At 38.2% G+C, this 18,116-nt stretch overlaps 1 protein-coding gene across 3 annotated transcripts in view; it reads right to left on the bottom strand.

Moving 5' to 3' along the window:
* BANK1 (B-cell scaffold protein with ankyrin repeats 1) overlaps positions 1-18,116 on the bottom strand; it is a 142,118-nt gene that overhangs the window by 74,518 nt on the left and 49,484 nt on the right. For all 3 annotated transcript variants that reach the window (XM_021396059.1, XM_021396058.1, XM_021396060.1), the window contains exons 6-7: positions 14,959-15,079; positions 6,336-6,532 (exon numbers count right to left, since the gene is read on the bottom strand). In XM_021396059.1, the coding sequence (XP_021251734.1) occupies positions 6,336-6,532; positions 14,959-15,079 (318 nt within the window). The remainder of the gene's footprint in view (positions 1-6,335; positions 6,533-14,958; positions 15,080-18,116) is intronic.

The raw sequence follows: 18,116 nt of genomic DNA, 5'->3' as shown, positions 1-18,116 counted from the left end.
AATAATGCAGATGACTGTTTTCTGAAAATCCAAAACCAACAAGCAACCAACCAAACAAAAAGCAACAAAAAGGCAAAGTTCACTTTCTAAGCATCTTTCCTGATGCTGCCTTGCCTCAAAAGAGTCAGCAGGACTCCAGCAATCCAATTCACAAGTATTTTCCTTGAGATTCCATTAGTATTCAAGTTTCCCTAAAAACTATAAAAGCTTTTTGAATCTCTGATTTGCAAACAACTGCGCCACTGCTGTAGTAGGAGAATATCAGAAGACTAGACAAAATACCAGATAATTCTTCAGAAAAACTATCCTTTTTCATTTTAAATTATATAAAAAAGTTCAATAGGCATCTCATACAAAAGGTTTCCAAATCTGCAGCTCCTTTTTTTTGTTGTTGTTACGACAGAATATTTAACCATTGTTAAGGCACAAGTTTCTAGTTTGAATAAAATTCAATGCAGAAACTTTAAAAATGTGTTTAATGTCTGTATTTTTTTTTAAAGGTGAAATTTAGGCTTTTCTCCTTAAAGCAAAACTTGTCCGTGCTCAGTCAGTACCTTCATCTCTTCATTAAAACATAAATTGTTGACTCTAATCCTAAAAGGCAGTAAGTTCCAGCAAGTTTTTATTACAGAGAACAAATCCCTCTGAGAACACGTAAAGAAGAGAGAAGGAAACATGGACAGACAGTACAATAAAAATAATACCCCAACCCCAGACAAATCCTAAAAGAATCCAAGCATTGCTAAGGCAAAGCCTCTCTACAAGGAATTTTAGAAAAAAATAAGGAGGTCTACATGAACAAACATCTAACGGAAATCATAGGATGATGGTTACCTGTCAGCAGGCAGAAATTTACAGGTTTTTCTGCCCAGATTCCTCAAGAGGCTTAAGAATTTGATTTCATTCTACTCACTAATAAGTATAAAAAAGAAAACAACGTTCAGCTCTTCATTTCAGTTAACTAGCTTCCAGCGTATTAAAGGATGCATACAACCAACGTTTCTAAGCGTTAAAATACTGCTGAAAGAACATTATCCCAGCAGCCTTCACGGAGGAATCACTAGTGGATTAACACAAATTTTAGAAACCAGATTAATCTTCTCTCTCACAAACTCTCCCAGCTATTTGAAAGCAATGAGCAATGGGCCAGTGCAACACTACAGTAGCATTTAAAGGAATTAAACAAATACTGAGAGCAATCAGGTTAATTTCATTTAAGATTATTTAATACGTATACACATCATCTTTCTACACGTGGTCCTTACCCAGCAGAAAATTCATAGCTTAGGAAGAGATTGCAACCATATTTGAACACTTAACAGTTTGACGGTAGGGAGCTCTGCCTTTTCATACAGCCTTTTATAAAAACACAAAGCCAAACACTGATGTAAGAATAATACTTTTATATTTGAAAAAGATTATACTTGATGAGCTTCTCTATCAAACCATGAGAATCCTTGTTAAAGGGATTCCTGCCATCTAAAGATACATCGGCATTTGGAGATGGTAGCTAAAAAGCCAGGAAATATTCATTTTGCATAAAATAGCTGAAGAAAAAAAATACCCTCAAATTCCACAATACATTTTTTTGTGTGGATTATTTCCTATTTCAAAAAAATTTGAAGAAATTCTGGATTCCCGTTCAACATTTACTTCAAAATAAGACATGGATATGAGTGGAGAAGCGTACAATGATGAATTATAACAGCCTACAGAGCTACCCATCCTTTAAGCTCCCAAGTATTTATAAAAATACAGCTTGCTATTGCAGAAACAATTTCCTCCCTGACACTTATCTAACACATCTTCCACAAAATAAGCTCTGAATTAAAATTATGACCACCTGTAAGATTATCTTTGTTACTGAGAGAATTGCTGAAAACAGAAACCCCAATAACTATGAAGCTAGACTTTGCAGGTTGTCCCTCAACAGCTAGAAAAGAATTAATGTGACTCTCTCTTCTGGAAAAAAAAAAAAAAAGCAGACTTCTCACAAAAGGCCTATCTTGAGGGGACTGTTCCAGTCTACCCAAATCCACAGAAATTTCACTAAAAAGTGCAGAATTAAATGCTTATTATTTTTTCAATAGCTGCCTAAGAGAGATGCCTGAAGCAGGTAGGCATAGAAAATACTATGAAATCCAGACAGGGTTTTGTTGGTAGCAGAGGGAATGTTACTATCTGTCCATTGTTCTGATACCCATTGTCACAGGGTTGGCCATAGGTCTTGGTTAAAAAAAAATGAACCTTTATTTTCTGCCTCACATTTTAGACAGCCAATTCAGAAAGGCCAAAAGATATATTAAAAATCAAATTGAATTTGTCCTGTCTCCACTGCTTGGTGGAACATGAAACAATTATTTCAGTTTTTATATTTAAATAACATTTATGTTACCACTAGGAAACTGCTTCAAAGGCCAAAGCCAACAATCAGAAGTTATTTGCATTAACAACCAATAAACCACTTTCTGAATTTGTTTTTCTTAGAAATGGTGACATATACTACAAGTGGAACACGGTAATCTCCCTGACTGACCCAGTCAGTAGCATAATAAAAGGACGGAGAAATTAGCAATCCAAAGTGCCAAATAAGGAATGATGCCCATGCCAAAGCTTAAATGCCTAGAGCAGTCGGCTATCAGTGCAACCTCCAGTTCTAAATGGTCAGGTCACAGACTGTATATAGTTCACTTACTAGTCACCTAATGCTCAGAAATTTGCTCTCATCTAGTTTTTGAAGTCTTCCTTTGTGCGCTGGATAAGAATTTAGTTTCTTTATTTTCTGTAAACAGAACTTTTATGTAGGCTTAAAAGCACACAGCGAAACAAGAACAGCAACCAAGTATCAAAATGGCTTTCCAAGACATTTTTAGAGAAACTTGAGCTATCAGCTGGAGCAAAGGCTCAAAAGGTTCATCATTTCTCCTCTTCAGATTCTCTGAGACAAGGACTCCTGTCAGTATTTCTAGTTACTTACACCTCTTACTAGTTTTAAATTCACACACTTGATTCAAAGAATTAAACCGAAAAGCAATAATGGAAAACATTCAAGCCCTTGGTTCTACAGAGGAACAGTATCACAAGACAAAGTGACAATTCAGGATGTTATCACAGAATATTAAGCAATATTCCTTTTTTATGCCACAGAAGAGGTAACTGAAATTAATTGAAGCTCAAATGAAACGTGTTAGAATTGGAAAAGAGTGCCCATTTAAGTAGTTTTGCGCTAAAATACAAGAAAAATACAATTTGCTTAATAAACTACTGGTATATTTGAGACAGAGCTTTATCACAATCCCCATTAAGCGGATTCTATTAGAGACTGCTCCATCAGCTTAGTACCTTTAACACAAATGGATCAATTCATGCAATGTTCCCTTGATGCATGGGAGACATTTTCAAGGAGCTTTTGAAATACAGAATTCCAAGAGTCGAGGTAGACACCACTGCTTTGGGGAACAGACATTTATACAGGTTATTAAATGGTGGGATGTTTTAGCATCAAATGTTCCTGCATATAACACTCTTACTAAAAGAGGAAAATCTCTTCCTGACTCCCTCATTCATGCAGCTGTATCAACAGAAGCATGCTACACGTTACGTGATCCCTCCCTTGTGCTTTGTACTTACATAGACCAGGAGATCAGCTTCTGGCATGTCAGCTGATCATGCCACATCTGCTTGCTGTGACTGTAATGCTTCCCGTAACAACACTGTCAGCATTCAGGTTCAGAAAAGAGATTTTTAAACAAACACAGGAAACTTGTGCCACAGATGAACCAGTGTGCAAGTTAGGTCCTACATCTCTCCTTCGCCAACAGAGCCATGAGCACCTTTGCAGTATGCCTACTGGGCATGAAGGGTATAACCAGCAACGCTTCAACACCAGAAAGCTCCAAGCACAGATGTGCTGCGCATACACCGAAGAGGCCAGCATGACAAAGCCTGGGATTTGAAGGTAGAAATAGTAGCTGTGGTAGCCCCTTCCCCTTTTGCTGCCTTCTCTCTCTAACCACACATCTCAAGAAATAATGACTCCCCAAAGGACTCCCCAGCACAAAAGCAAATGAAAGGCACTTTTCAAGTTTTTAGACAAATTGAACCTATATTTAATACATTCATTTTTCTGGAACCCTATTGCTCTTTAAGATAGAAGTGATGAATTACTGTGAATATTTTGCCACTATTCCTAAAAGGAATGGCAAAACACAGGTTACAATTTTAAAACAGTGACAGGTATGCCAAGTACAAAGGTACTGCTGTTGTAATAATGAGCAATTTCAATACCCCAACTGTAACAGGAAGTTCCTGGATCATGATTAAACTAAATTTTGCTTGGCTCAGAGCCACGCAAGTATTTTTTCTCCACATTCCCATCAATTACAGAAGTACAGTAAATGTTTTTGTTCTTAAGTGCACTATTACAGGGGACACAAATAAACCATTTTTCTTCTGAGGTTGGAGCTAACATTTCTAAAATGTCATATTACACATTTAGCAGACTTGAAGTATGTTCCAGTTTTTACTTGTGTTGCATTAGTGAGCCATGGCATTTCAATCAGATGAAAATGTGAAGTATACTGCATATCCTAACCAGACTACACATTCTTACAATGGTAGTAGAATTGGTTTTACTAACACTTTAATCCAGGAAAGCAACCTTTGTATGGTTTCATGGACAGCTTTATGCTGGATGGTAAGGAGGACCACATATTCTTCAGTTAATTTTGATCTTGATTACTGTACCAAAACCCGAGATAAAGGCATCACCTCTGTATCAGTAAATGTAATGAAATATGCCCTGTCACCTCATGGTGACAGATCACCAGATCACATTCTCCATTAGGTATGAACTTCCTGATTTGCAGATATTTTCCCTCTCTCAGTTTTAAATAAAGTTGGTATCAACAGCTGTTTAACAACAACAAAAAGGTAAATAGCACATTCTCATTCAGCATCTCAACCACTGCCAAAATGTCTTACTTCCAGGCATTATGGGCTGCAATTTTCTTCCCCTTTAGCTCATTTTAAAAGAGGATCAGATCAAAATACACTGCTAAAGTAAGCTTTGCAATTCAACACTAACTACAGAAAACTTTTCTTCACTGCCTCTCTCCTTCACCTTTACATTAGATGACAGCTGCATCAAGTAAAAAAAACTCGATCAATTCCCACATCCTTGCTCTGCAGTTTTAATAGCTAATCTCAGTCACCCATTGTTTCCATTCTTTACTGTATCTTTTGCTATTTAACTCACTTTTTGGTTTCTTGCACCTTCCTCACCAGTTATGTTAAAAATTCCCTCCTATATAACCTACACAGATATTGTGTATTTCTTCAAACTCATCTTTAGTTTTATGTCTATCCATAGTTACCTCAAGATGACTGACTAATGGACAAGTAAAACTTGTGGCTTTCACAGACAAATGGTTGCAACAGACTTTGAAGAGAAGAAAACTCATGGAGTCTAACACCAAAAAAAAAATCACACCATCAGCAAAACTACAACAGGTCTTTGTAGCATAAGCTTACTTTTGTTAGCCTTCACATCCTGTCTTTCTCTCTGATATAAAATTATTCTGATTTGTTCTCTAGGTTTTAAAACATCTGGGACAAGGATTACCACCTATACTCATATTATAGTTATCACAATAAAGACTTAAAATAGATTAAAGCTCTCAAATGTTTCTGCATTACATCCCTTTTTGTACTGTCAATTCTGTTATATTTTATTGTCAATAGCTTGCTTGCTAGAATAGAGAACATTTTTCTGTTGTCTTCTTCCATGTGGAAAGGCAACCACTGCTCAAACACCCTCCTGCATTACCATCGGAAAAAAAAATTTAGTTCATCTAACAAAGAGAGGTAAAATAAAGTGAACAGCCAAGGCAGGGCAAACATTCTCTTTGTCAAATGTGAGTGACAATGCTAAGAGAGTTCAGAAATCACTTTTGAAGTGATTTTAAAGTAGATATCTATATCTACTAATGCAGATGATTGGGCTAGACTATTCACAATATAACCATTACAGTATAACACAGTTAGATCTGTGTTTTCAGGCCACATCAGGCACTTCTGATTTACTGTTCTCCTCCCATTTAGAGCCTAGAACTCAAGCAGCATAGAAAATTTTACTTTCACTGCAACAGTGCAGAAAAAGTGACTGTACCCCACCTTGATCCCTCTTCCTGAGACAGCAAGAATATAATAATATTTTACAACAGGAGGACTACATTGTACAAGGCTTTACAAAAAGAAGTGTTATGCAATTTCAGTAGTGGAAACGTCATTGTTATCTGGTTATTGATGGCAAATGAAAAAGCATATGAACGTACCGACAATTCTTTGATTAATTCTCTTAGTTCCTTGTGTCCATGCTTCTCAGCAATACTTGCTGGATCATCTCCATCTATATTGGTTATTTTACAAGATTGTGTGGCCTCAGGATGCTTGAGTAGAACTGCTGCGAGGTTCTTCAATCCAAATCTGGCTGCACAGTGAAGGAGGGTGGGAAATTCTTCCAAATGGCTATCTGTATAAGAAAATAAAGCTTTCATAAAGAACAGTTTTGCTCTTATAAAACACCTGCCAGCTTCTATTACAGAAGTCTTTTGAATATTAGTGCTACTGAATAACAGTTTATTAAACTGCCAGCACAGAACTGGCACCAAAAGAACAATTACTACAAATGAAATATTTTTAATGTTTTTTGTATTTATTGTATTTTTTTAATATTATTTTACAAATCATAGAATCATAACGGTTGGAAAGACCACTAAGATCATCTAGTCCAATGATCAAACCATGCCTGTGACTGCTCACGTCACTCAACGCGACATCTACCCTTTTCTTGAAAACCTCCAGTTATGGTGGCTCTACCACCTCCCTGGGCAGCCTGTTCTAACACCTCATCACCGAGAAGAAATTTTTCCTAATATCCAACCCTAACCTCCCCCAGATCCTTTTTCACCCTGCAGCTTGCCAGCCACTCTACCCCAAGCCTGTAGTGATGCATGGGGTTTTTGTAACTGAAATGCAGGACTTAGCACTTGGTATTGTTAAAGCTCATAAAATTAGCTTCAGCCCATCAATCCAGCCTACCCAGACATACAAATCACGTACATATCTTAATAAAGGACTCCTTAGCATAACTAAGATCCCTCTTTCAAAAAAAAAAAAAAAAAAAAAGAGGGAGTTTAGTCTAAAAAGAGGAAGTTTGATCTATTGAGATATAAGTTTTCTTGCAAGAAGAAGAAAATCCTACAGCTAAGACATGCTGGTGTGTATTATCTAATGCTTTAGAAACATTTTTCATCTGAGAAGTCTGAAAGAGACTTCTTAATAGGTTTACAGTACTATGTTTTCATATTACAATTCATTTTTGAAAATTCACATGACTACCAGAGATTTGCAAAAATTTGCTTATCAATAAATTATCAACACTTAGGCATGTATTAAAACTCTATGAAAGTCCACAAGTTACAAATAAGAGACTAAGCATAAATAGTATTTCCCACTGCCATACTGTACTTCCTGATCACCTGTCGCTTGTTGCGTTGTGATTTGTCAATGTGAAGTGCGCACTCTCTTTTCAACATGATTGTTGCTGGATTCTATTGCTAGTCCCTAACTCATTTTATACTCTATCTGCTCTCTCTACACTTTAATGACTTATCAGAACTTCTTTCTTGAAGAGATCCAGTCTACTTAGATGTGTCTTACAGAGAATCAACTCTATCACCCTCACTGCTCTTTTCTGAACATTTTCCAGCTTTAATATAACTATTTTGAGATGACAGGAGAACTGCACATGATACTCAACTTATGGGTGAACTATGTAATTTAGACACAGTCCTAATTATGTCCTCTGTTCTGTTCTCCGTTCCTTTTCTAATAATTCCTAATTTCATTCGCTTTTTGATCTGCTACCTAGCAACCAGTTGATGTTATCATGGAACTGCATGTCTCATTCCTGAGTGCTAATAGCTTGCTCATAGCTTCTCATTTTGTATGACAACATAGGATTCTTGCATCACTTTGTTTTCACCTACGCTGAATATCATCTGTCATTTTATGGCATAATTATTAAATCTCACAAGGCCTTTCCCCACTACTTGCCAGGCAGCCCTCATCGTTACTACCCTGAATGCTTTGCATTATTATGCTAAGTTTTTTTCCTGCCATCTGCCTCTGTTTTTTGGACGATTATTCAGCCATACCCAACCAATTACCAAATTAATGGTGTTTGCAGAATCTGAAAAGAATAGCAAGAAATTATTCTAATTATCAATATCACAAACATTCAAAAATTATGCAATTCAAACATCATAGAATTTTTATTTCATTACAGTTCATATTAATTGTCTAGTCAGGTCCCTAGCAAAACGGGGTTTTGGCATTACATTTACACCTTTTAGTACTATGAAACTGAAAAGTTGCATGCTGCTGTTAGAAATCCCGCTATTTATTCTTCAGTTCCCTCAGAGCACTTACTGAACACCATTTAGTCCTAGTAATTTCTAGTCCTGCCAATTTTTGCTATTAACTTCACGATTCTTTCAATTCCAGCCCCTTTCTTCTCCTCTCCCAATCAGAACTATAGTTTTGGAATCTACACAGTTTCTTTTAGAGCAAGCAATGATGCAAATAATTTATTTAGTTTCTCTAATTCATTTAATTTCTCTTTCAGTTATTTTTCTTGAGTTCTCTCTTATATCCTAGTCCTTATAAAACATACAGATTATACAGCACATTTTCAGCCCTTCAAGTACTGGAAGAGAGATTTAGTAATAGTTATGACTCCTTTTAGAAGTCTCTTAGCTGCCACTTCACCTTGTCTTGAACAAACTTTCTAATTTTTGCATAATTTCCCATGTTAAAATTTGGCACAGCCACTCCCTCTCATTTTCACTCTTGTGCACTGTCAATATGGAAGAAGAGAAAAACACCACCCCATCATTAGATAGACACTAAGAGCAGAAGCAGTTATTTCAGTAGACATAAAGAAGTAAGGATTGAGCACAAAAATCATTAGGACAAATTTCTGACTATATTTTGAAGGAAGGCATATATACCATCACTACCCCATTTGAATATTGCTTAGACACAAAATGTTTTGACTGGAAGACCCATTAACAATTCTAAATTGATTTTTAAATTGAAAGTTGCCTGACTTTTATTTCCATCAGGCAACCAAGAAACTGTAAATTCATAGTGTCTCTGTAAATCAAGTCACTTAACTCAGGCACCTTAGCAGACTGAGCTTTATCAACAAGGGTATGCGTTTGAGCTTGTATTCGTTCGTATTTGCAGCATACTTTATAATCCTTTGAAAAACTTATATGGAAAGCAGGTATGTGATTTTTGTCTATTGGTCCTGGGCTATTAAATTCCATTTAATTATCACATCTCTTTTAGTATCTTGAGGTTTAAAGCAGATGTGCATTGCCTTTGACAGAATCATAGAACTGCAGGGGTTGGGAGGGACCTCAAGAGATCATCGACTCCAACCCCCCTGCTAAAACTGGTTCCCTACAACAGGTCACACAGGTAGGTGCCCAGATGGGTCTTGAATATCTCCATAGAAGGAGACTCCACAGCCTCTCTGGGCAACCTGTTCCAGTGCTCTGTCACTCCTACCATAAAGAAGTTCTTCAACATGTTTGTATGGAATTTTCTTTGTTCAAGTTTTAGGCCATTGCTCCTTGTCCTACCACTATGCACCACCAAGAAGATCCCAGCCTCGTCTATTTGCCTCCCACCTCCCTTCAGATATTTATAAATATTAATCAGATTTCCCCTCAGTCTTCCTTTTCCCAGGCCGAACAGACCCAGGTTACTCAGCCTTTCCTCATATAGGAAATGCTCCAGGCCCTTAATCATCTTTGTGGCCCTCCGCTGGACTCCTTCTAGGAGATCCCTCCCTTTTTTAAATGGGGGAGCCCAGAACCGAGCACAGTATTTTAAATGCGGCCTCGCCTCACCAGGGCAGAGTAGAAGGAGAGAATCACCTCCCTCGAGCTGTTGGCCACACTCTTTTTAATGCACCCCAGGAAACCATTGGCCTTCTTGGCCACAAAGGCACACTGCTAGCTCATGGCCAACCTGCTGTCCACCAGAACACCCAGATCCAACTCTACAGAGCTCCTCTCCAGCAGGTCATCCTCTAACCTGTGCTGATGCATGCGGTTATTCCTCCTCAGGTGCAAGACTCTACATTTGCTCTTGTTAAACGCCATCAGGTTCCTTCCTGCAAAACTTTCTAGACTGTCCAGGTCTCGCTGAATGATAGAATAGCCTTCCGATGTGTCAGCCACACCTCCCAGTTTTGTATCATTAGTAAACTTGCTGAAGATGGTCTCTATCCATTCATCCAGGCCGTTGATGACTATGTTGAGCAAGACCAGACTTAGCACAAACCCCTGGGGAACACTGCTAGTTACAGGCCTTCAACCAGACTCTGCACTGCTGATGACAACTCTCTGAGCTCTGCCAGTTAGCCAGCTCTCAATCCACCTCACCATGCACTCATCTATCCTGCAACTTCTAAGTTTCATAAAAAGGATGTTGTGGGAGACAGTGTTAAATGCCTTGCTGAAGTCAAGGTACACAACATCCAGTGCTCTCTGGCAACCTACTCAACCAGCGATTACATCGTAGTAGGCTACCAGGTCAGTCGAGCATAATTTCCCCTTGGTGAACCCATGTTGACTACTCCTGATGAATTTCTTCTAATTGCATGGAGACAGCATCCAGAACAAGTTGTTCCATCACCTTTCCAGGTACAGAGGTGAGGCTGACTGGCCTATAGTTTCCTGGATCCTCCTTGCCCTTTCTGAAGACTGGAGTGACTTTTTTTTTAAATTAAAGATAAGTAGATCACCAGCTGGGATTAGGAAACCCCTGACATGTCACAAGTTATTGTGACAACCACCACATGATGTTAATGAGTTCTACCCATTTAAAACAGTTTTTAAACACTCTGCTGTGCTAAGCCATTTTAGGAAACTCAACTGGCAGTTTTCTGCACTTAAAGTAGGATGCAATCTTCATGGGCCACAGTTTTCCAAGTCTAAGTGATAGATACCTTCAAACTGTTGAGTGTTTGAGGCCACTTGGATATGATCCCTCTGATGTTAAGTGTTATATATATAGTTGCCCTGGCTGCTGTTCCCTTCATCCACCTCCTTAATACTTTAATGACCATGTCTGCATGCAGCTGTGGCATCAGTAGTCATTCTGTCTAAGTTAATGGCTTTGACACTCATGCAGTGGGCAAGCGACATTTTTGGATCTGATCTCTCAGAAATTCCTCCCCTAATGACACATTTAACTTAAAAATATAGTAAGGCTAATGACCTCAAAAGAGATGATTGAAACCTACTGTTTTTTCTTTTTGCTCTCATTCTGAGAAGAGGCACAAGTGGCTGTTAAATGCCTCCCAAGTCACTTGATAAAGGTGAAGAAGGGATCTCTTTCCTACAAAATTACAGCAAAGTCAATGACAACTACAGCTACCATTATCAAAATAAACAATTAAGAACAACACACTGAAAGATCTTATTTTTTTAAATTATAATTGTTTGCTAAATTGCCAATTTAAAGTGTGCCCCTATGACAAATCAGATAGTCTACCGCATATAAACTACTACCTTACTGTCTTTAACTCTTGTAACTGAAATGTTGCATTACGCACACAGCAATACCATAATTTTTTGAATGCACGCATGCTTTAGGCAGGAAAGCATTCATAAACTTGCAACTTTGGCACGTTGAATTTGGGAAAATTATTGGAACTTTTATCAGTTGTGAAATTGGAACAACCAATACAGTTAAGTTAAATAAATACATAACTGAAGAAAAGTAGTAGTTACTGGGGTAAACAGAAGTTAACCACTTTTAACCTGTTTTACAGAAAAACATTAATGGAGAAAAGCTGCCACAGTTTGGCAGCTACACTGAGAACTCAAAAGCTGGTGATGGTGGTGATGCACCAACAGTTGAACAAAATGATCCTAGAGGTCATTTCCAACCTTAATGATTCTATAAGCAGGAACATAGACAGTGACCACGTGGCTTATTTTTAAGTTCATTAAGGTAACTTCCTCAGCTAACTCTGAAAGTAGTGCTTGCTCTTAAATGCTTTAGCTGGCATGCACAAGGTTAAATGGAGGTTGCAGTTTTGTCCTGTCATAATCCCTTCTCTGCTCTTCTCTGTAGAGCATTCTGGAACACCTCAGCCATAAAACAGAGCATAAAATCTAATCTTACTTTATTGTAGCACTGTCTTAGCCTGTGGTAATTTTCATAAAATTGCAGTAAGCAAACAGAACAGCCTACAGTTATATTTCTGCAGACTTTTAAGACATACTTTTATTTCTGAAATTACTGATACAGGACATTACTTCTTTTAGCAATTTAAATAGACACTTAAGATGATTTCTACAGTGTCAATATCAATTAAACCAAGGAAACACTTAAAGCATTTTGTTTCCTCTCCCCAGTCTGTCTTTTCAGCCCTTGTTTCACTAGCAACTAGAAACCCAAACTCATTCTTTTGAGACTGATGTTTCAGCTTGAAAGAATGAATCAGAGAAATCAAGATAAAATTTGTTATATTGCTTGTAGTGTTACGTGACAAAAAGCAGTATTTTCTACAAAATAAGTAAATTGTAATTTTAAAGAGGCCTCAACATGTAAGTTTAACTAGAGTAATGTTAATAGATAACAGTTCACAAAGAGAGAAAAAAAGATAGGTTTTCCTCAGGTAAGCTGTTTTTTCTTTGACCTCAGGAACGAACACACCAAGAATTCACAAACCTGAAAATTCAAGATTAGATTTAGAACTTCCCAAACCCAAGAAGAGTTCTGAAATACCAGTTTGGATTAGTAACTGTGTTTTGACTGGAGCCTTTTACCAGACTATAGAGGTATCATATGAGGTATCCTGAAAGCTGTATCTCCGGCTTTAGTTACTTGCTTCCACAAAGGATGGAGGACAAGGCATCTCATTACCATCACAAAAAAGCCAGACATACTCTGAGATGTCTTTTCGGTTAATATTGTAACGTTAACCACAACGTTTAACATCCAGTGGCTTCTGCTCAGTCTATCAGCTTTCTCAGCTGATTGAGCCTCCAATATTCTCCTTCAGAGACTACAAAATTATCTCTTTAAATATTACTTATTATATAAACATTCTTCTTGATAAGCTGAAAAAAAGTCTTTATCTTAAAAAAAGGAACGCTAGTAGGTAAAATCCATGCATAATCCTAAATATATGTTGACTTTTATCTTCTTTAGATGTTATTCAAATACACAAAACTATAAAAAAAGGCACAGTTCAAGTCTGAAATGTGCACTTTATCTCTGACAAGTTTTTACACATGCAGCAGTTCCAACAATATTTTGCTGGTACAGACTCCTCATTCACTTTTGGGTGACTACAGTAACTATTACAATAGGATGTTTCATCTAAAACAAGCAACTGAAACTGGTCTTATCCATCGGAAAACATTCCAATGGCTATCACCTGAAATACTGGTTTGTTAAAAAAAAAAAAAAAGAACAGTATGCATTCCATTTTTACCTTTTGCAATCTTTCAAAAATCACCAGCCAGTACTTAGCCAAGCTCACAAAAGCATTGGCTTTCTGGCAAAGGACTACAGGTTGATAAGCATTATTTTCAATATTCACAAATGTGCCTAGATCTAATGAGTTCCTAGAGAAACAGAATTTTTTTTTTATCCTCAATGGAATTAACATTTCACATTGAGAATAATGCTCTAATATGTCCTATACACCCCTGCCCTAAAGTTTTGCACAGAAATGCGACAAGGGTAGGTACTTCACACCCTGATTGATTGCTCATTTTTAGAATGCAAAAGGAGAAAAATCATGTTTATCTACTACAGAGGGGTATTTCATCATCAGAGAAAACTTAGTAAAACTGAAAGGAAGCATGACAGTGGTCACAGAAGAGATTACCTTGAAAATTTGTTATATTTGGTTATGAAAATATTACATTGTACACTCAACACACTGAGTTTACTTTCCTCTCAAAATCATAGTCTTGTTACACAAAACACAAGTCAGCTCAGCCAACAACTCGAATACTTCTTCCTTAACTATTTCAGAAAGGAAACTCACAGTTTCTTAGAAAACCTGAAGTTTAACTCCATCTGAAGTAACATCATAATGATGTTTTTCAAAACACAGACGAAGTAATCAACTTCCTGGTTTACTGTAATACAATTTGAATTCTTTAAAAAGTGGTTAATTAGCTCAACCAAGCTCTCCACTAAGCAGTAGTTCCTTTTGGAACAATACTGAATTGTACGTACAATACTGAATTGTATGTACAATGCATTTACTTCACAGACAAATCCTACTTTAATTCACCATACATGTTCTTCAATAATGTAATTATCTTTTGGCCAGAATAAAGTACTAGCAACCATTAAGTACACAGTTACTAAAATCAATGTAGATGCCTAATTGTGTTCTAAGTTCAAAAACAACCCATTCTCTTCAAATAATAATAATACAAAATTGATTTGCTCTGCTAGTTCGAAATAAGAGTGCAAAGTTTGAGAGTACTGCAAAAGAACAATTAAGAAGAAAAATAATACACACACACACACATAATGGACAGACACCTCATCATGCCTACTGTTGCCTGTTTTCTCTATAAGTTTACCGAGCTGAAAAGCTGTTAATTTGAATTTAATCCAAAGCTGATCAAACATCCAGACAAGCCTAATTACTTAAGTACTGACACATGATGTAATGGTTTACAAAATTTTTTTTTCCATTTCTGCCCTGGTTATGCTGTCCTCATCATGGATTTTTTGCATTTCACCCGTGGTCTTAAATATTTAAAGATTGTCTTATTAACATTTATAAGTAATAACCATCGCAGCAGTAACAAAAATCCATGCATAAGAGAAATGACTCACTAGGTTCTTGATGGTGCTGCTCTTCAACCGGGGATGCGCTGAATTCACAAGTAATTATCTTGCTTTCCAGTAACAAAGTCAGAATATTGTCCAGCTTCTCCACAGATGAAAATTTAGAAGTCTGTTTGAAAGACAAATAAACAAAAACTGCATTTGTTGCACGTGCAATTTTAACTTTATCCTCAGATTGCTTGTGAATCAGATTATTCAAACAGCATTACTGCAAACTCACCATTACCAAGATCAGTATAATTTTTGAAAGTTGCAGGAGAGATAGTGCAATCAGCAGTAGGATCAGGATAAAGCAATCAAGTTGAAGAGAAACAGATATTTTATTTCATGAAGATCAGCCATGACTAATATCATCTGAAGGAAGGGTAAGGACAGGAATATTTGTACGACAATGTAGTCCAATAACCAGGAGCTGTTCTGAGGGATGCCAGTTACCAATTAATCCAAGGTGTCATTATAGCAGCAATTCAGAGTTTAAGGAATACAGAAGCACTTCATTACTGGAAATCATTACATTAAGACTGTGCACTTTGCTAGGTAGCAAACAGCATCAGTTCCATCAGCCATGGCCTAACATTGCTGACAGATTGAGAAACTGATAGCAAGCAACCAGTTAGATGAACTTCCTACTAAGTACTTAGATTTTAAACAAGCAAAATCCTGACTGCTACGAGAACATTTTCTGATTGCCTAATTCTGTCTAGACAAAAGGCCAAGATCCATTCCTAATTACTCTCAAGGTAGCCATAATTAAATGCTACTTTTCCTGGTGTGATGAGAAGTATGATTACAGGGATTCGAACAGTAAGCACTAAGCACTAGAGAGCTAGCACAGTCTGAGCTGTGCTGGGCATCAAAAGAAGCTCAGCAACAGCAGAGAAGCACTCCAAAGGAACTGGTTTACACTGCTCAGGAGTCAGTAACCTTGCATTACAAGTTTTGTTTTACATATCTGAGCTGTTTCTGGACAAGACAACTCGGATTGCTAACAGAGGTATTTGCAGACACAGCATATATAAACTTGAAAAGAAACTCAGTGGCTGACAGTCTGAGGAGAAAAGGAGAAAGGTGTCTACTGATGGAACATGCAGTTTAATTCCTAATGCTGTTAAGAGTGAATAAGAAAGAAATTGTGAGGTGATCAGAAAATGTTGAGCACATTGGCAAGCTAATATTTTTGGCTGAGTTCTACATGAATGGATGTCATCTACTTGGACTTCTCCAAAGCTTTTGACAGGGTCCCTCATCACGCCCTTCTCTCTAAATTGGAGAGGTATGGATTTGAAGGATGGACTGTTTGGTGGGTTAAGAACTGGTTGGCTGGTCACAGCCAAAGGGTTGTGATAAATGGTTCTGTGTCAGGGTGGAGGCCAGTCACGAGTGGTGTCCCCCAAGGCTCAGTCCTGGGAACCGGTGCTCTTCAATGTCTTTATCAATGACATAGACGATGGAATCGAGTGCACCCTCAGCAAGTTTGCAGATGACACCAAGGTGAGCGGTGCAGTCGATACATTGGAAGGAAGGAAAGCCATCCAGAGGGACCTGGACAGGCTGGACAAGTGGGCCCACGAGAACCTAATGAGGTTCAACAAGGCCAAATGCAAGGTGCTGCACTTGGGCCAGGGCAATCCCAGGTATGTATACAACCTGGGTGAAGAAGTACTTGAAAGCAGCCCTGCGGAGGGGGACTTGGGGGTCCTGGTGGACGAGAAGCTGGACATGAGCCAGCAGTGTGCGCTGGCAGCCCGGAGGGCCAACTATGTTCTGGGCTGCATTAAAAGAGGAGTGGTCAGCAGGGAGAGGGAGGTGGTGGTCTCCCTCTACTTGGCTCTTGTGAGGCCCCACCTGGAGTACTGTGTCCAGGCCTGGGGCCCCCAGCCCAGCACAAGAAGGACACAGAGCTCTTGGGGCGAGTACAGAGGATGGCGACCAAGATGATCAGAGGGCTGGAGCACCTCTCCTATGAGGAAAGGTTGAGGGCTTGTTTAGTTTGGCGAGGAGAGGGCTCCGGGGAGACCTCATTGTGGCCTTCCGGTGCTTGAGGGGAGCGTATAAACAGGAAGGGGATTGATTGTTTGTGAGGGTGGATAGCGATAGGACAAGGGGGAATGGTTTTAAGCTGAGACAGGGGAGATTTAGGTTAGATATTAGGAGGAAGTTTTTCACTCAGAGGGTGGTGACGCACTGGAACAGGTTGCCCAGGGAGGTTGTGGATGCCCCGTCCCTGGAGGCATTCAAGGCCAGACTGGACGTGGCTCTGGGCAGCCTGGTCTAGTGGTTGGCGACCCTGCACTTGGCAGGGGGGTTGAGACTCAATGATCTTTGAGGTCCTTTTCAACCCAGGCCATTCTATGATTCTATGAATGATCCAGAATTTGGTGACAGAATTTGTGCAGGAAAGGGAGCTAACATCAACAAATATGATTGCTCATTTTTCTCAAAATCAAAATTGGCCAGTATTAATTTTGATATATAAAAACATTCTATATAGTAACTTGTGACCTATTTATTTCTATATTCTATATATCTATAACACTGCATATTTTCTATAATTGTCACCATACAGACTTGTTAAAAAAATGTACAAAAAATAATTGTACAAGAAAAAAAAATCGACAACCAAACAACCCCTCCCAGAAAAAAAATGCCCTAAAGCATATTCTAGAATAAAGACCTAAACTGAGCATTACATTTACAGAGTGAACTGTGAACCTCATAAATGTTTACTAAATATCTACATCCTTCCCTCCCCCCCAAAACTTACTAGCATAAATAGCCACATCATATTTAAAAATTATGAAGAACAATAATACTAAAACTCAGGAACCCACGCTATTCTCTCTTATCCCAAGAAGATATTTTAGACACCGTATCAATACTGGTACTACTTTAATAGGTTTCAAACCAGATTAGGACAAAGGTAATCCTGGAGGTGTTCAAAGCCACGTTGAATGAGGCTTCAGGCAACCTGATTGAGTGGACGCTGTCCCTACCTAAGGCAGGGACTTGGAACTAAATATCTTCCAACTCAAATCATTCTGAGATTCTACAACAAGCAATAATATAAGAACGAGCTCAAATGAGCATATATGCTGAAGCTATGTCACAACAAAGGGGGCTCAAAACCACTGGTATTCACAGAAGCA

The sequence above is a fragment of the Numida meleagris genome, chromosome 4 (assembly GCF_002078875.1).
Source record: "Numida meleagris isolate 19003 breed g44 Domestic line chromosome 4, NumMel1.0, whole genome shotgun sequence".
In the NCBI taxonomy this organism is placed as follows: Eukaryota; Metazoa; Chordata; class Aves; order Galliformes; family Numididae; genus Numida; species Numida meleagris.
Note: the sequence above shows the minus strand (reverse complement) of the source record. Positions and strands in the feature narration are given on the sequence as shown.